Below are 19987 nucleotides of genomic sequence, written 5' to 3' on the forward strand. Positions count from 1 at the left end.
TGATTTTGTGTGGAATTGGTGCGGAATTGGTGCGCAAATTCTGTATTCAGAAATTCCGAAGTGTGGAATCCCATAGAAGTCTATTGGGCTTTCATTTGAGATGAAGTGCCGCAAGAGGAAATTCTGCTGTGTGAATTGACCCCTACAGGTATCCATCAGCATCCTGCTTAGTTAGGGTGCATTCACACCTCACAGGATCTGCTGCGGATATCAGTGTAAATGTCTGACCACAGCAGCAAGTCTGCAGCAGATCCTGTACGTGTGAATATACCCCTAAAAGCCTCTAGCGTTTTTTTTAGTTTTTTTTTTATATAGGTAATGAAAAAAATCCACAAAAAACAATTGAGGCCTTCTAGTAGTACTGACTACATTGTAGACACGGCCATCTGTCGCCTCCCTGCCCACAACACATGACACCAGCTTCTTTCACCATGCAGCAGCCCCCACGGGTTACGTCATCCTGACGCCCTGATCGGATTGGTGGACTACTTGCTAGCCCCGCCTACCGTTCGGAGCGCGAATTCCGAGGCGGCTGCAGGCTGTATTGGCGGGAGCTGTCACAGGGGAGCGCCATGGCTGCTGGTCCGGAGCTTCAGGTGAGGCAGTGCTGTGCTGGCCGGGTGTTCTAGTATACTACGAGCCGGGCTTTTATTCACCGCGCTATACTGTGTGCTAGTGTCTTCCGGCTCTGGGTGAGACTATCCGCGGGTTCCACTCCGAGTGTGTCCGCCTTTGTATACAGCGAAGCTTGAGGTCAAAGGCTTTGTGGAGAATCTTTTCAGTGTATACACTTGTACATTATGTACGCTATATATCATTGTGAGGCGCCTCCGTATTCAGGAGACATACTAAACAGCACAGTGGGTGATTGACTGCAGTTCTTAAGGTCACTACACTTCTTACACTCGTGGTAAATTACAGAATGTTCTTGATACCATGCTGCAAATGATTAACCATTTACTTGCTGAAATATTTAGTTGTATAATTGAATCATAGTAAATTCTATAGAAATAGAAAAAGGAGTCCAAACACTTGTAGGGCAAGATTATTGATTTTACCTGTTTTCATTATCATCATCTTGGAATATATATATTTTTTTACATAGGGATTTTGGGAGGAATACCATGGTAACACACTTAAGCTGTTTTTAATAAGAATATGGCTTAAATTTTTTTTTACATGGCATTATGGGTGGAATATTATGGTTACACATGACAATAAATAACTGTAAAAACTAACACTGGTTCTGCATTGTGCCGTTACCAGTGACAACTGGAGAAAAGACAGGCGAGCTGGCCCCCCGCTTGCCTGATGGCGAGCTGGCCCCCCGCTTGCCTGATGGCGAGCTGGCCCCCCGCTTGCCTGATGGCGAGCTGGCCCCCCGCTTGCCTGATGGCGAGCTGGCCCCCCGCTTGCCTGATGGCGAGCTGGGAGCTGAACACCTATTCTGGCATGTAGCAAGTAAAATCTTGTAGCTGCCATGACCCACACCCGCCCAGGATGGTCCTGCTATAGAGATCTCAGATCCCCAGGAGAACTGGGAACATGCTGTGGAGAAAAGCTGGGTTTTCAGGGGCGCTCACACACATCTTGCTGACAGTCCGTGCAGACATAATTAACATACCTAAAAATGAAAGAATTCCCTATGTATAAATGACACATGAATATACACATAAAAGGAGGGCTCTATTAAAACAATTAGTATGTATCGCTGTAATCCAATAGGAGATGTATTAGTTGGTAGAACGGAATACATTTGTCCACGATGTTTCAGAATGGAATGCACACCGTAGCCGTTTATTTTTTATATATTTTTTTATTGTGCAGAGTTGAGGTACAAATATTACAATCAATTACTGTATTAATTGGCGAAAAACACGCATTTTGAAACAAATTTTTTTTTGCTTAAAGTGTACCCGTCAGATCCAACAAATTATTTTTAAAGATATCGCTCAGTAACTAATCCTGACCATGTACATCAAATTTTTGTGTCTAGCACCTTTATTTCTTTTTTTTTATTCCACTTTAAATTTAGCTCACTAGTCTGAATTCCTCTCAAAGGGAGGGGGCGTGGCCTCACTGTTCAGGTCTCCACCTCCTCCCTCAGTATGATGTCTGCTCACATCTCCCCTAGCATTAGCAAAACTACAATTCCCATCTTGTCCTCACTGACAGTAGCCGGACACAAGCTGACAGTGGGAGGATTTTTCCTCTAGCTGTGAGCCCTGCACTCACAGCTGTCACTCAAGGAAGTGTGTCCATGACGTAGGTGATGATGCATGGACATAGCAGGATTAGTATGTGTCCAAGCAGGCAGGGTGGGGCAGTTGCTTGACTGGCTTTTTCAGTATGAAATACTGAAAGATTTCTAATGAAAGCAATGAAATTTAAACTATTGGTTATACATGCTTTACAACATATCAAAAGTTTTTGTATCTGACAGTGCCCATTAAAAGTCTATCTACGTGTTATGTGCTGATAAAATTTCTGGCCCCACAGAAGCTGCTGCAGTTCAGTGACTTAAAGCGGCCGCTCTAGATCATGTAACCTCAGTGGCTTTTGCGTCGCTGTGCGCTGATGAGTGACGACCTCAATGTGACTTCACTCGTGAGCGCACAGCAACAGCCAGGACGCCCCTGAGCCTGCCGGAGTGCACCCCTAGAAGTACATATGAAAGCCGGGGATGGGGAGGGAATCGGGCAGCGGGGACTTTAAATCATTGAACTGCAGCAGCTTCTGTAAGGCCAGAAAGTTAGACATTAAGCTAACAATTTTAGTTTAAAAAATGCATGTTATATGCTGATAAATACAGTAATAAATTGTAATACCGGTAGTTGTACCTCAAACTGAGCACTTAAAAAAAAACAAAAAACTGTTACGGTGTGCAATTCATGCTGCAACATCGTGGACTAATACATCTCCTATTGGATTACGGCGATGCATACTAATTGTTGTAACAGAGCCCTCTTTTATGTGTATATTATGTCAGTTATTTCATTTATATATATATATAGGGAATTCTTTCCTTTTTAGGTATATTTATTATGTATGCATGAACTGTCAGAAATGTAGAAATCTAATCACATATATATATATATATATATCTATATATTGCTCAAAAAAATAAAGGGAACACTTAAACACAATGTAACTCCCAAGTCAATGACACTTCTGTGAAATCACACTGTCCACTCAGGAAGCAACACTGATTGACAATCAATTTCACATGCTGTTGTGCAAATGGAACAGACAACAGGTGGAATTTATAGGCAATAAGCAAGACATCTCCAATAAAGGAGTGGTTCTGCAGGTGGCGACCACAGACCACTTCTCAGTTCCTATGCTTCCTGGCTGATGTTTTGGTCACTTTTGAATGCTGGCGGTGCTTTCACTCTAGTGGTAGCATGAGACGGAGTCTACAACCCACACAAGTGGCTCAGGTAGTGCAGCGCATCCAGGATGGCACATCAATGCGAGCTGTGGCAAGAATGCAAAGTAGGAGGAGTAAAAATGGGGGGTACTTTGAGAGCGCTACTGTCAGATGGCGATATTTGAAGTCAAGAAACGGTATGAGCCAGCACTTATGCAGGACTAACTTTTATTGAAAAAAGAAGTCAAGAAGTAAAAACAGGACGTGTTTCGGCGCTCGCTGGCGCCTTCCTCAGGTCCACAATCATAAATTTGTGTAGTCCGAGCCCGCCCGCAGGAACTCCAGCTAGGACTACACAAATTTATGATTGTGGACCTGATGAAGGCGCCAGCGAGTGCCGAAACGCGTTGTCCTGTTTTTACTACTTGACTTCTTTTTTCAATAAAAGTTAGTCCTGCATAAGTGCTGGCTCCTACCGTTTCTTGACTTCAACTATCGCCATCTGACAGTAGCGCTCTCAAAATACCCCCCATTTTTACTCCTACTTTACATTCTTGTCCGTCCGTCCCCCTTGGGAAGACGGAATAAGGGGTGAGAGCAGCAGACTGTCGCCATTCCTTCTCACCACCATTGTGTACTATCGACTCAAGGTCAGTACGCCACCTTAGGTGTTGGTGGCGGGTATTTTCATTTTCACTTTTCCATAAAATACCACACAGGGAGCGCCCCATTGTTTTTTCTCCTCCTTTCCACCCAGCTGTGGCAAGAAGGTTTGCTGTGTCTGTCAGCGTAGTGTCCAGAGCATGTAGGTGCTACCAGGCCACACGTCACTACATCAGGAGACGTGGAGGAGGTTGTAGGAGGGCAACAACCCGGCAGCAGGACCGCTACCTCTGCCTTTGTGCAAGGAGGAGCACTGCCAGAGCCCAGCAAAATGAACTCCAGCAGGCCACAAATGTGCATGTGTTCACTCAAATGGTCAGAAACAGACTCCATGAGGGTGGTATGAGGGCCCGACAACCACAGGTGGTTGTGCTTACAGCCCAACACGTGCAGGACTTTTGGCATTTGCCAGAGGACACAAAGATTGGCAAATTTGCCACTGGTGCCCTGTGCTCTTCACAGATGAAATCAGGTTCACACTGAGCACATGTGACAGTCTGGAGATGCTGCGGAGAACTTTCTGCTGCCTGCAACATCCTCCTGCATGACCAGTTTGGCGGTGGGGTCAGTAATGGTGTGGGGTGGCATTTCTTTGGGGCCCCACAGCCCTCCATGTGCTTGCCAGAGGTTGCCTGACTGCCATTAGGTACCGAGATGAGATCTTCAGACCCTTTGTGAGACCATATGCTGGTGCGGTTGGCCCTGGGTTCCTCCTAATGCAAGACAATGCTAGACCTCATGTGGCTGGAGTGTCAGCAGTTCCTGCAAGAGAAAGGCATTGATGTTATGGACTGGCCTGACCGTTCCCCATACCTGAATCCAATTGAGCACATCTGGGACATCATGTCTTGTTCCATCCACCAATGCCACGTTGCACCACAGACTGTCCAGGAGTTGGCAGATGCTTTAGTCCAGGTCTTGGAGGACATCCCTCAGGAGACCATCCTCCACGTCATCAGGAGCATGCCCAGGCATTATAGGGAGGCCACACAAACACTACTGAGCCTCATTTTGACTTGTTTTAAGGACATTACATCAAAGTTGGATCAGCCTGTAGTGTGGTTTTCCACTTTGATTTTGAGTGTGACTCCATATCCAGACCTCCATGGGTTGATAAATTTGATTTCCATTGATAATTTTATGATTTTGTTGTCAGCACATTCAACTATGTAAATACGAAAGTATTTCATATGATTAGTTAATTCATTCATATCTAGGATGCGTTATCTTGGTCCTCTTTCACACAAAAAATTCATCCGTAATGAACGTCAGTCATAAAAATCTTGAAAATCGGCAGTTAGAAAATCCCATTATAGTCTATGGGATTTTTCTAATAGCCGTTTTAACCCGTTAATAATGGCCGTTATTTTGTGACGGGAGAAAGTAACGGCAGAAATAATGCATGCACTATTTCTTCCATTCATTCGGCCGTCACAAAATAATGACCGTTATTAATAACTGGTTAAAACGGCTATTAGAAAAATCCCATAGACTATAATGGGATTTTCTGACTGACGATTTTCAAGATTTTTATGACGGACGTTCATTACGGATGAATTTTTTGTGTGAAAGGGGCCTTAGTGTTCCCTTTTTTGAGTGTAAAATTACACGATCTGTGAGCGCCCCTGAAAACCCAGCTTTTCTCCACAGCAAGTTCTCCTGGGGATCTGAGATCTCTATAGCAGGACAGTCCTGGGCGGGTGTGGGTCAAGGCAGCTACAAGATTTTACTTGCTACATGCCATAATAGGTGTTCAGCTCCTAGCACATCATCACGTAAACGGCCCAGCTCACCTGTCTTTTCTCCAGTTGCCACTGGTAATGGCACAACGCAGCGCGGCCTTCAATGTTCCAAGATGATGATAATCAAAACAGGTAAAATCAATAATCTAGCTCTACAAATGTTTGGACTCCTTTTTTCTATTTCTATAAAATTTACTAGAATTCCATTATACAACTGTAAATATTTCAGCAAGTAAATGGTTAATCATTTGCAGCTTCTTTTTGCACCATAGTATCAAGAACTACAGAGAACATTCTGTAATTTCCCATGAGTGTAAAAAGTATAGTGACATCTAGTGATGGTTATGAGAACTGCAGTCAATCGTCCCACTATGCTGTTTAGTATGTCCCCTGTAAGATGCTTCAGGGGTCGGGAGAGTACAGAATTGTCTAATACAGTGTTTCTCAACCAGGGTGCCTCCAGGTGTTTCAAAACTACAACTCCCAGTATGCCCGGACAGCCGAAGGCTGGGAGTTGTAGTTTTGCAACACCTGGAGGCACCCTGGTTGGGAAACACTGACCTAACCTATAGCTATGATTTACTGTACAAGAAATGACCGCGTGTGTACATATATACACACACATTGTGCATGGTCATACAGTACAATGCAACTGTGGGTGGTCCTCAGTGACTACAGTTATCTTAAGCTGCTGTGTAACTCAAGGTCTGTTCCTAGTATCCAGTTCAAACTATTCAGCTGTGTATGGTTCTTCCCCACAGATATTCCCTATGCGTCTGTATACATGCTGGTAAATTTAGTGCCCGCTATAGAACCAGACATGAGGTTTGCAGCATGACGTGTTCTGCCAATGTTTCCAAAATTAGAATATGGAGATGTGGAGATGTGCTGCTTATGCATTTGATTTCAGTGTGAACTGGTTTGATGTGATAGTTGATCAGGGTGCTGTAGTGGGTCCTTTCTGGAGGTGTTTTCTGCCAGTAACATAAGCAATGATCTTTCTGAGTCTCTAGGAGTTCCTGAGCCTTTAATCTTGGCTCAGGACACACCAGACATCCTAGATGCATGTTGACTGCTCTCTTACTACACATTCCTTGAACTGTTAACCATGCCAGATTCCCCATATGTCACAGAGGGTATAGAAAATGTTAATTCATTGTATTTACAGTATTAGTCCATTAATTTGGCTTTAGTTATGGTGGGAAAAAACACTTAGGCCCCATTCACACTACGTAGGTTGCAACTGGAATTTACTCTGTGGGTCTTCGGTCTTCCTGCTATGTGGTATGGAACAGAAATAATCCATAATTGGCACACGTAGGTCAGTGGCACTGACAGGCAGCTATTTGCAGAAGGAGATTTCATTCCTGTACCAATATCTGGCACCTTCTGGAGCTTACCAGCAGATGGGGTAATTGCTACCAGGCCTCAGGTGCCTAGAGGAGCACGATTGTTGTAGTAATGCATGCTGAGGGCAGCTCACTTGGTGTTCGGGTGCAGGCAGAGGGAGATTTGAGTTCTGCAGCAATGTTTGGCAGCCAATAAAGTGGTTCAATAGAAGGGGTGGTTGTAGAAGTCAATGGGATTCTGCTGCAAGAGGAATCGCCCTGTGGAAACTGCACAGAATCTGTGTAAACCCATGAGGGTATGTGCACACTGAGGAAAATTCCCTTGCTGAAATTCTAAAGCAGAAATCCTCTTTCTGTTTCATCCTAAATGAAGCATAAATTAGGTAGAATTGGCACTTATTTGGTGCAGTAATATAGGGTGAGATTTATCAAAACCCGTGCAGAGGAAAAGTTTCCCATGGCAACCAATCACATTTCTCCTTTCCTTTTTAAACAAAGCCTCTGCAACATGAATTAAGTAATCTGGTTGCTATAGGCAACTGGGCAACTTTTTCTCTACACAGGTATTGATATATCTCCCCCATATCGTGGGGGTCGTAAAAATCCTTTTGAACTTAATGTACCTGTCGTCAACAAAAACTTTTTATATAATGTTGATAATACCATTATATGTAATAGGCAATAGCTGCAATATAAATTGTTTTAACCAATGTATGTGTGTCTTTCTGAGGAGTCCAAATACAGGTAGTGTGGGTGTACAAGCAGGACTCTGTTCACTAAGAAAAAGCAGGACAATGTTCACTGAGGCTATATAACAGTGTTACTCAACTGGCGGACCGTGGTTCAGATCTGGACTGCGGCCGCCAGTCGTCAGGACCTGCAAGAGGTGGCAGCCGCTGTCCTGGCATTCATATGTATCGGTGTCTGTTGGACACCGATACAAATTACTTGCTGAGCGCTGCTGGAGCGAGGTAACGATGTGCTCCCAGTCGGCGCTTATCCTATGATGCAGGCTGCGTGATTAGCAAGAAGAGGCCAGAGCAGCAGAGCAGCGCTGGACCTAGGACAGAAAAGCAACAGGACCAGGCTGTTCATGGGGCCAGCCATCTGTAAGCCAAGTGGGTCGGTGGTGTTAGGGGATAAGAGGGTCTGTGGGGCATAAAAGTTAAAATAAGAATGATGCAGGAGTCTTGGGGTGGGGGCTGTCAGCTTAATACAGAAGGGGATAAAGGGGTCTGAGGTAAGAATGATTCAGGGGTCTTGGCGGGTTGGGAGTGTTAGGGCAGAAGGGGACAGAGGGGTCTGGGGGGAGGGGACAAAGTGTTAAAAAGATGATGCAGGGGTCTTTTGGGGGCAGAGGAGTCAGGAGGAGGTCTTGGGAGTCAGTGGAGTCTGGATGAGGACTTAGGGGTCAGGGGGCAGAGGAGTCTGGGGGAATCTGGAGGAGGGGAAATATGGGTCTGGAAGAGGACTTAGAGGTCCGGGGGGGGGGGGGGGGGGGGCAGAGGAGTCTGGAAAAGGATTTAGGGGTCCGGGGGGACTTAAAGACCAACCACATTGAGGACATTCCTCTGGCGGAAATCTGCTTGCAGCAGAGTCCAAATGTTTTCAATGGTTTTCTGCTGCTCTGTGCATACTGTGGAATCGCCACAGTCCAATTCCCCAAGCAGGATGGATGTAAACCCCAAGAACGAACATGTTAGTTCTTTGGGTGGACGTCCATTCTGCTGGTGGAATTCCACCGGACTGCATTGTCATCTATAGAGATGGTGCACATCCGTGCAGTCCTACTGCCAATGGCTTCGGTGGTGCCTGCAGCAAGCGGACATTCTGCCAACTAAATGTCCACAGTGTGGAGAAGTCCTTAGGGGTCTGCAGGAGGAGGGGAAATGGGTCTGGGGGGAGTAAAGGGGTGGGATTCTGACAAACAGAGGAAACAGTGTCTGGCAGTATTATTTTAGGGGTCATGATGTCTGGCAGGGTTATAATGATTATTGTTGTCGTACAGAGGATGAGGATCTACTAACAAAGTAACCAATGATGTGCGGGCGTCAGACTCTGCAGAGAAGATGGAGCTGAAAGAAAATAAAGACCAGAGGAAGAAGAAAAGTAAAGACAACAGAGAAGACGTCTTCTGTGAGTCATTCTACAATTGTGTATGCTGCCTGACGGTGTCCTATCAGAGCTGGAGTCACTTGTAATTTCCACAGTGATGATGGGTGACACTGCACCCCAATCTGTGGCTCTCCAACTGTCACAAAACTACAACTCCCATAATGCCTGAAGCTTTGCCACAGCTGGAGAGCCCCTTAAACCCAGGTGATTTTAGAGTATGCACCCTATTTTATTTTAATGGGTGTCTTACTTCTGCAACACCCACCGTAAAAAAAAAAAAAAAAAAAAAAAAAAAAAAAAAAAGCTGCATAGTCTAATGTGCCCAGGCCTATTTTTGTTCCCAGTCCCACCCTGGAAGTATGTGTATTACAGATATTACAGGGGTGTGGCAGTGTTATACTCGGGGGCACTGCGGCGTGGCAGTGTTATACTCGGGGGCACTGTGGCGTGGCAGTGTTATACTCGGGGGCACTGCGGCCGCTAGGTGTGAACCAGGTCTTGGCGTTTAGCGCGGGCCTTCACCTGAAGGCAGACCTGGAAAAGCAGACCCCTACTAAAAGTAGTTGAGTACCCCTGCTCTATAACATGCTCCTGGCTCATATATCAGGATGATTAACAAGCCAAGAGCCTGCACAGAGCCTAGCTTGTCCTGCCCCCATGTACTGTATTTGGACTCCACATAGAGACAGACATGCAATAGCTGTGGGGACAGCATTTTTTCACCCAAAAATATACACAATTTTTAACCAATGTGTATTACAAATATACATATAATGGTATTGTCAACAAATGTTTTTTATATAATGTAGATAACAGGTACACTTTAATGGAAGACTGATTCAAGGCAGAATTGATGCTGATTTTGAGGCTAAATCTGCATTAATATCAGCATAAATTATGCCTTAAATTAGCCATTACAGTATGTTCACACTGCTAATAACAGTGCTTTTTTGCACGGAAACTATGCTGGTTTCTGCTCTAAAAAAACATGTGGTGTCAGCTGTGAAAACTATACTTCCATTGACTTTGATGGGAGATTGGAAAGTGTGCTAAAAAAAATGTCCCTTTTTTTTTTTACATGGTTTGAAAATTTAACTATGTCTTTTTGTTTGCATTAGGTGTTTTTGGCCTCAAAAGAGAATATTGGACTAAAAGTCTTGGATAGCGATTCAGACAGTGGCCAGGGGAGCTGCAGAATGGACTCTTCTACAGACCAGAAAGAAAATATCGACTTTCTTGAAAATGAAGGTATTGTACCTAAATTTAGAGAGGACCGGGCGAATATTCTGTCAAGTAAAAGGCATACACAATCTCCCTTGTTGACCCCTTCCTGCAGAATGCCTTATATAAACGGCGGGTTATGCGGCTAGTTTGCACATCCCGCCGTGTATAGAAGGCATTCAGTTAACATAGCGATGCTGTTATCAGTGGGAGAAAACTTCTGCCTGACATCCCAGGACAATCTGTGATTGGTCCTGGTCAGCGATCACTGTGATTGGTCCCTGTGGACCAATCAGTGTCTCAGCTGATCGGCAAATAGCAGGGGCGGGGGGGGGGGGGGGGGGGGGGGTGTAAAAGTTCAGATCCCCCTCTCTGCCCGCCTGAAAGTCAGGGCAGAGCGGGGGAAGATGGCTGCGATGGTGCAGGGGCCGTTGATGCGGGGGGGACCGGTGGCAGAAAGGCGCAGGCAAGTGGAGGCTGAAAGGAGGTGCAGGCAAGTGGAGGCGGCAGTGGCGACGTCAGAGGCAGCAGTGAAGATTACTGTAAAGTGATCTTCACTGCTGCTTCTAGGAGTTTCAAAACTACAACTCCCAGCATGCCCAGACAGCCTTTGGCTGAGACTGCCAAGGCATGCTGGGAGTTGTAGTTCGGTAACATCTGGCCCTTCAGATGTTGCTGAGCTACAACTCCCAGCATGTCTGGGTATTCTTGGAGTTGTTGTTTTGCAACAACTGGAGGTACACTGGTTGGGAAACACTGAGTTAAGTAATAAACTCTGTTTTGCAACCATTATGCCTCCAGTTGTTGCATAACTACAACCCCAGCATGCATGGACAGCCAAGTCCAACGGTACATATACACACCCCTACAAGGTCCCCCCCCCCCCCCAATTAAAAATGAAAAACGTCTGGTACGGCACTGTTTCCAAGACGACGGAGCCTCCAGCTGTTGCAAAACAACTCCCAGTATTGCAGGAAAGCCATTGACTGTCAAGGCATGCTGGGAGATCTGCAACAGCTGGAGGCACCCTTTTTGGGAAACACTGCCGTAGGGTAACTTTGGCATTGGAGGCAAATCTAGTTCTTGCATCCGGATCCGTCCTTATGCAAATCCCTAATATAGGCCTCAAATGCGCATGGCGCTCTCACTTCGGAGCCCTGTTGTATTACAAGGCAAAAGTTTAGGGCCACATATGGGGTATTTACGTACTTGGGAGAAATTACCTTACAAATTTTCGTTACAGCAGTTCTGACATAAACGCAAAAAAACACTCACATGTGACTCCATTTTGGAAACTACACCCCTCAAGGAACAAGGGGTGCAGTAAGCCTTAACACCCCCACAGGTGTTTGAAGAATTTTTGTTAAAGTTGGACGTGAAAATGAAAATATTTGTATTTTCACAAAAATGCTGGTGTTATCCCAAATTTTTTATTTTCACAAGGGGTAATGGGGGGGGGGGGGGGGGTAAAGCCCCCAAAACTTGTAACCCCATTTCTTCTGAGTATGGAAATACCCCATATGTGGATGTAAAGTGCTCTGCGAGCGCCATTGGGTTTTGGAGAGAGAAAGTGTATGGAATTGAAGGCCATGTGTGTTTACAAAGCCCCCATGGTAACATAACAGTGGACCCCCCCCATATGTGACCCCCATTTTGGAAACTAAACCCTCACGGAATGTAATAAGGGGTACAGTGAGCATTTACACCCCACAGGTGTCTGACAGATTTTTTGAACAGTGGTCTGTGAAAATGAACTATGTATTTTTTCATTTGCACAGTCCACTGCTCCAAAGATCTGTCAAATGCCTGTGGGTGTAAATGCTCACTGTACCCCTTATTACATTCCTTTAGGGGTGTAGTTTCCATAATGGGGTCACATATGGGGGTCCACTGTTCTGGCACGACGGGGGCTTCATAAATGCGACATGCCTCCCAAAAAACAATTTCAGCTAAATTTGCTTTCAAAAAGCCAAATATGGCTCCTTCACTTCTGAGCATTGTAATGTGCTCAAAGACCACTTTACATCCACACATGGGGTATTTCCACACTCAGAAGAAATTGGGTTACAACTTTTGGGGTGCATTTCTCCTATTACCTCTTGTAAAAATGGTCAATTTGGGGGGGGGGGGGACTGCATTTTAGTGAAGAAAAAAAATTAATTTACATATCCAAATTTAAGTCGTCAAACACCTGTGGGGGTAAGGCTAACTGTACCCCTTGTTACGTGCCATGAGGGGTGTAGTTTCCACAATAGAATGCCATGTTTTATTTATTTTTTATTTTTTTTGCTGCTTTTTTGGCACCATAGGGGCTTCCTAAATGTAACATGCCCCCCAAAAACCATTTCAGCAAAATTCCATTGTCACTTCTTTGCTTATGAGTCCTCTAGTGTGCCCACAGAGCACTTTATGTTAAAGTTATTTCCCTACTCGAGAGAAACTGGTTTACACATTTAGTTTTTTTTTCTTCTCCTTTTTTACCCCTTGTAAGCATTCAAAAACTGGGACTACAAGAACATGTTGGTGTAAAAAAAAATGGAGATTTTGAGTTTTCTCCTTCACTTTGCTGCTATTGCTGTAAAACACCTAAAGGGTTAACAAACTTTCTCAATGTCATTTTGTATACCTTGAGGGGTGCAGTTTTTATAATGGCATCATTTATGGGGCATTTATAATATGAAGGCCCCTCAAATCCACTTAAAAACTCAACTGGTCCCTGAAAAATTCAGATTTAGAAAATTTTTGGAAAATTGCTGCTGAACTTTGAAGCCCTCTGATGTCTTCCAAAAGTAAAAACATGTCAACGTTATGATGCAAACATAAAGTAGACGTTTAGTGTATGTGAATCAATATATAATTTATTTCTCGGTTCCCTCCTTGGGGAACGCAGAGACCATGGGTATTATGCTGCTGTCCACTAGGAGGCTGACACTAGGCAAAAAGTCTGCTCCTCCAAGCATGATATACACGTCAACAGGGACCTGAGCTAATCAGTTTTAGCTTAGTGTCAGTAGGAGGCAGACACAGGTCTGGAGTTCTCCAGACCTGGTCTTTTTATTCTTTTCTGGTAAGGGCCAGTATTTTCTTTTTTTCTTGATTTTCGGTGGGGCGACCTGATCGCCCCTAAATGCGACTAAGGGGCACGGTGCATAAGAGTATGGGCAGTCAACCCCTTCTCTCCAACGGCCAGCGCCTGGTGGTAGTACCCTGGGTCCGGGTCCCCCACTTGCCCCTGCCTGCCTCGCTATGGCAGCTTGGCGTGATGCAGTGTGGCCATAAGCTGGCTGAAGACTTCAGGGTGAGTATAAGATGATGGAGCCCGTGAGTACAAATTTCATCCCCTACTACTCCTCCTTTCCCCCCCTTTTTTTTTTTTCTCTAAAGTTCCTCCCTTATGCTTATCCTGGGGTCCCCCTTCCTTTCTAGGCCCAGCTCCTCAGCTGCCATTACACGTGGCTGTGCAGGGCCGGACCTCATGGCCTACGGGCTTCTACTAAAGGATGCTTTGGTGGTGCCATGCTGCAGGGGACAGTACTGTTCCCCCCCCCCCCCCCCCATTTTCCCTGGTCATATTCTCTTCTCTAGCACCATTCTCCTGTGTGACTGCAGTGGGGGCTCACTGTGGTGAGGAGGGCTTGGTACATACGTCTGGGTCCTGTCATGTTTTTATTTCGGGCTTTCTGTACCGATCGCACTGCAATCCACCCCCGTGCGCATTGCATGGCACACATGTTTTGCGATCAGGTGCTGCATCCTGGCCGCATTCTATTCCAGCACCTGCTGGAGACCCTCTGTTGACTGCCACGGTGTCATCTTGGGGCAGCGGGTCTCCGGTCCCAAGCGGCCGGGTGATTTTCTCATTAGAGGCGGAACCGGCCGCCTCGCCCTTCTGTAGGCCGTTTTACGGTGGCTGTTGCGGTATTGGTTCCCCTACAGGGCGCCTTTTCCTCTCAGTGGGCCGCTCGATAGTTATTGATTAAAAAAAAAAACTAAACAAAAAAAATACGTTTTCTCATGGCTGCACTACTCCCTCTAGTGGCTGAATATATCATGTACAACTCAATTTGATACTGGGCCCCCCTCTAGTGGCCAAAAGTAGTTCTTTCTATTGCATAGTTTTTTGTTTTTTTTTCATTAGAATTTTCCCCTTCATGTCAATTTAATTTCTCAGGTGTTCGCTCTAGCAGCACATGAAATAAAATAGTTAAATAAATAACATACAAATGTTTAAATGATTAGAGCGATACAGAGAATATTTGCATGGTGCCTGAGCGAGGATGATGAAAAATGTTTTATGCATTTCGTATGAATGTCCCCTCTCTGACCAGATATTAAATGGATTTTTGAGTTCGGGGGTTGATTTAGAAGCTTTCTTTCATCGCCCTATGCTTTGTCCCATATAGCAATATGGGAATGAGTGTCTTGCCATAGGGGGTTGTATCGGACAGATGTGTGATTGCCCCTGTCGGTTCCCTTCCAATTTTTTGATTGGCCTTTGGTGTTTGTGACAACACGTACCCTTCCGTACTGTACAAATTTGCATTCATAACCGTGGATCTAGTGTTCGTGCGGGGGGCAGGGCATTATCGGCAAGGTAATTGCCGATACCGATAACGCCCCAAATCGTTAATATAGGCCAAACCGATAATCGGTGGATCTATAGTACAGAATTAGGGGTACTCATCAAGCGTGGCTCACCCCACTGCCCTTCCAGTCCCTTGGGGTATACCTGGTAACCTGACAGCACGGTTGGGGTACACTTCCCTGATATTTTTGTGTTTAATGGATTTTAATACATACCGAATAAAAGTTAGACTTCCCCCTTTTATTTACAATTTATATGCTGGGAAATTCAATTGTTTGTTTGAGGTCTACATAGGACCTATATATTTCTATGATCTAGTAATAACCTGACGGCAGCCTGCCAATTTCCTTTAACATAAGTCACCCATACAGAGTTTGCCGCGTTGCGGCACTACCTGTGCGAGGTGATTGCCAGGGGTGCCCCGGCATGTGCAATGGATTTGTGGCAGCTTCCATGGGGGTGACGTAAGATGGACCCTCTGTAACACCCATGGGGAGCATGGCATCGGCCACAGCTGCATTTCCGGTATTCCACTGCGAGGAGAAGTGGACGTTTGTGCAGTGGACCCTCTACGACTCCTGCGGGGAGCCCGATGCCTGCCGCATCCACGACTGCAGTTCTGGTACCCCACTATGTGTGGGCAGGCCAATGTAGGTAGCATGGGCCTTCTACTGTGCCTATGGGGAGAGCATGGTGTCTTCCCTCATCCGCAGCTGCAGTTCAGGGCACTCCACCATAAGTGAATGTTGCCGAAGGGGTGACCGTGCGTGTTCAACGGACTCTATACACAGACAGTAGACAGTGCGCTCCCCTGGACTGAGTTTCTGGTCTTCAAAAGAGATACCAAACAGCCAGACCCCCAATAAAATGCAATACACAAAAACAGTCTGAATGACCCTCACCCCCAGGTCTTAGTTTATACACAGATACAATTATAAAACACATGTATGTATCCATAATCAGGCCTTGGGCCTGACAGCCCACTTCGCCACTTTCATGTGTGGCGTAACCTTGGCTTATAGCAGTATCTGCTATTGTTCTGCTTGGAGTCCCATGCCATATTTGCCCCTTCCACGGTGGCGGTTATGGTGTCCTATTGCTGGGGGGGGTCCAGTGGAGTGACCCTGTGTATGCAATGGACGCTTGTCGGTGATGGCGTCTGTACCCCCTCCCCTAGGCTTTCCTAGGGCAGTAATTCGCAGGTTCTGCTGTAGCCATCACAGGCAGCGCACTCCCACCCTTTTGGGGGCTGGTTTGCAGAGTATCTGCACTGACCTACAGCCATTTCATTCTATCCTTCCACTTGGGGAGTTGTTTGCAGGGTGTTGCGGTGTAGGTGACTTCTTCTCGCTTCCATACAGGGAGTATTCATGGTCTTGCTACCTGCTACTGTTGCCTATTGTAAGTTGCCTCTGATTCTCACGTGGTAATTGCATTTCTCCTCGCTAGGCGAGGTGTTAACAGCCTTATGTGACCCCCTTCTATGGCGGGTCCAGCCATCCCATTAGCTCCTTCCGCTGCCGCCCGCAGGGTAGATTGGTGGGTTGTTGGCTAACAGGCTTTTACCCATTCCGCTTCCCCTTCCTAGAGGGAATTATGCAGGTCTTGTATGGTTCCTACCTTTGCTATTGCAACAGTCGTCCTTCATCTTCCTGTTGTCGAATGGTTTGTTGCTTTGGTTCCTATTCTTCCTATCCCTGCCATCATACTCCACCTTAGGCGGTGTACTGCAGGTGGTTTTGGTAGTTACAGCTGTTACTGTCTTAGCCTTCTCGTTAGCCTTCTTTAGGGGCTTGTTGGCGCTGCTGATGCGGTTCCTGCCTTGCCCCCCCATTTATGGGTTGGTTACCTACAATCCTTACACGGTTTCTAGTCTGGCCACCCCAGCTCTCGGGGTAGAGCTTGTATAGGATTCGTCCTTTCTTTCATTAGCTCTGTGCCTGGGCAGAGTATATCCTGCTGGGAGGGGCAGACTTCGGCTTTTTGCCTAGTGTCAGCCTCCTAGTGGAGAGCAGCATAATACCTATGGTCTCTGTTCCCCAATGAAGGCTACACGAGAGATTTTACGGTGAGTACAAAAAAAAAAAAATCTAATTTTGAGATGTCCATTTTCCTTACAAAAATACAAAAAACATGCAAAAAAATCACTATATAGCTAGGGCATGTACAAGCAACCACCTATAGCAAACACCGCAATGGGGGAATGATAATAATAATAATGGTAGATTCTCAAGTGAGAAGCGGGATGCTGTAATACTAAAAAACCCTTACTGGTAGAAAGAAAGAGGAGCTATTTGAAAGATAAACAATTAATCTTTATTGGAAAAATACATATTCAAACAGTGCATGAATAAAATCATTTAAAATAGGAGGAAAGGACGACACAAAGGCGGCCATACCTGGGACAAACCACTTGTCAGGCAGTAATGAATATAATTAATCGATGTAAAAAGTAAGCAACAAGATGGGAAGCAGCTACTAGTTAAATGTGCAAAATGGCAAGGGATCTGGACAACATAAGTCTTAAGGTGCAGGTGCAATCCACTATATGCCGCACTAAACACAATACATAAGGCTGAACAAACACCAAGTTTACATACCAGATGAGAACAGAAAGTACTGCAAGTCTCAGGATGCCGCCACCCCTACACGTGTTTCGGTCTGCTGACCTTCGTCCGGAAGCAGAGAGCTTCAAAGTTAAAAAAATAAATAAATAAATAAATGCTAAATTTTCATTTTTCTTGAAATTTTGGAATTGTTCACCAACAAATGATGCAAGTATTGACAAAAATTTACCACTATATTTAAAGTAAAATACGTCATGAAAAAACTCTCAGAATCAAATTCATAAGTAAAAGCATCCCATTTTTTTTTTTCCATTTCGGCGTGGATTTTTTTGGTAAAATGACTAATGTCACTGCAAAGTAGAATTGGTGGCGCAAAAAATAAGCTATATGCATTTTTAGGAGCAAAATTGAAAGCGTTATGATTTTTAGAAGGTGATGAGGAAAAAATTAAAATGGAAAAACGCTTAGTCCTTAAGGGGTTAAATTTCATTTCTCGTGTACACTTATACAGGTTATCTATAGATCAATATAGGGTGATACTGTAGGGAAGAATATAATTTTACACTTCATTTTTTAAATAGGTGATTAGCACTATTATTGCATCTAAATAAATCACAATTATTACACAATATATGATACAGTACACTAAGCCATATATAGAGCATTCTGCACAATGAATGAGTGACCACTAAAAAATGATAGAAAATTTTACAAGATCATTTACAATGAAATATTTAATCTTTTCCTTAAGATTCTGACGATGAAGTTTTGGTACTTAAAAAATCTAAAAATAAGAGAGTTTTTGAAGAAAGTGACAGTGACCCAGATGGAGATGTCAATGCTGATACTGCCGACATTAAGCCAAGCCTGGACAGTGATGAAGAAAACACAGAGAACAAAACTGCAGATTTTGTAAAGCCACGGAGAGTTCAAGCAGCTCTCCTTGACAGTGACAATAGTGATTGTGATGGCGAACGTGCAACGGAGGTGAATGTTATAGAGGCTAACACTGATGAAGGTAGTCCACAGAAGAACACCTCAATTTATAAGCAGACTTACAAGTCTTCCAAAAAGCAATCTGGTGCAGAAGTAAAAGAAAGGAGCAAATCAAAACAAAGAGCAGAGAAAGACAGGAAGAAAACAGCATCTACTAAAAAGTTAAAGGATAAGAATTCAAAGGTAAGTAACTATTAACTTATAAAATAATTAATACATATTAGTTATTTTGCTGAGAATTATAATTACATTTCTCCTGTCTTTATTTTGGTGCTGAAAATGATAGATGTTTAAACAATGTGACATGCAACATACTTGTACGGCACTGCAACCTGGCCTTCGTCACTCAGCGATGTAGATATACGCCACATGGTACAGTGAGTTTATGAAGCAGCTCCTGCATTATAGATGGTAACTGCTAACAGCTGCCCCTCAGTGAATTACGGATATCAGCAATTAAGCTGATGTGGGTCATTAACCTCTTAAATGCTGTGATTGTTGCTTCTTAAGGGGTTTATGGCTGGTGTGGCACAACGTGTTTGTGGAAAGGCCGATCATTTTCCATACCCATTGGAGTCATCCTGCTATCAAACCGAGAAATGCTATGCAGTAGTGTTGTTCAATATTTGCAATTGAAAGACTGCTAAGTCTACTATGAGGACTTAAAAAGTGTAAGTAAAACAATAAAAAAAAAATCTCATTCAAATCACCCTTTTTCTTTCTATTTCTAAAAACAAACAAAACAAATTTGGTTGCTGAATTGTCTGAACTATTAAAATAAATAACAAATAAAATGTATATAACATTGAACCAAAAGGTTAATGTTGTAAACACAAATCTCATCCCCGAAAAATGCAATAAAAGTGATTTAAAATCACATATGCAAAAGTGGCATATCTAGATTTTAGTAAGGCTTTTGACACTGTCCCACACAGAAAGATTTATCAACAAACTGCAGTCATTGAGCTTGGACTCCCATATTTTTGAGTGGATTAGGCAGTGGCTGAGTGACAGACAACAGAGGGTTGTAGTCAATGGAGAATATTCAGAGCAAGGTCTTGTCACCAGTGGGGTACCTCAGGGATCTGTACTGGGACCAATATAGTTTAATATCTTTTAGTGAAATTGCAAAAGGTCTCGATGGCAAGGTATGTCTTTTTGCTGATGACACAAAGATTTGTAATAGGGTTGATGTTCCTGGAGGTATATGCCAAATGGAAAAGGATTTAGGAAAACTAGAAGAATGGTCAGAACTCTGACAACTGACATTTAATGTGGATAAGTGCAAGATAATGCACCTGGGGCATAAAAACCCTCGGGCAGAATATAGAATATTTTACACAGTCCTGACCTCAGTATCTGAGGAAAGGGATTTAGGA

At 44.3% G+C, this 19987-nt stretch overlaps 1 protein-coding gene across 3 annotated transcripts in view; it reads left to right on the plus strand.

The window, feature by feature from the left end:
• The first annotated feature begins 460 nt into the window (after positions 1-460).
• The window catches only part of CLSPN (claspin), a 100514-nt gene continuing 80987 nt past the window's right edge, over positions 461-19987 (plus strand). Inside the window, exons 1-3 of one of the 3 annotated variants that reach the window (XM_056557192.1) lie at positions 461-596; positions 10358-10487; positions 18364-18791. In XM_056557192.1, the coding sequence (XP_056413167.1) occupies positions 573-596; positions 10358-10487; positions 18364-18791 (582 nt within the window). In that variant the 5' untranslated portion in view covers positions 461-572. Of the gene's footprint in view, positions 597-5777; positions 5908-9154; positions 9261-10357; positions 10488-18363; positions 18792-19987 lie in introns of those variants that run through there. The other 2 variants (XM_056557195.1, XM_056557194.1) reach the window with 2 other exon arrangements.

This window comes from Hyla sarda, chromosome 2 (assembly GCF_029499605.1).
Source record: "Hyla sarda isolate aHylSar1 chromosome 2, aHylSar1.hap1, whole genome shotgun sequence".
NCBI lineage: Eukaryota > Metazoa > Chordata > Amphibia > Anura > Hylidae > Hyla > Hyla sarda.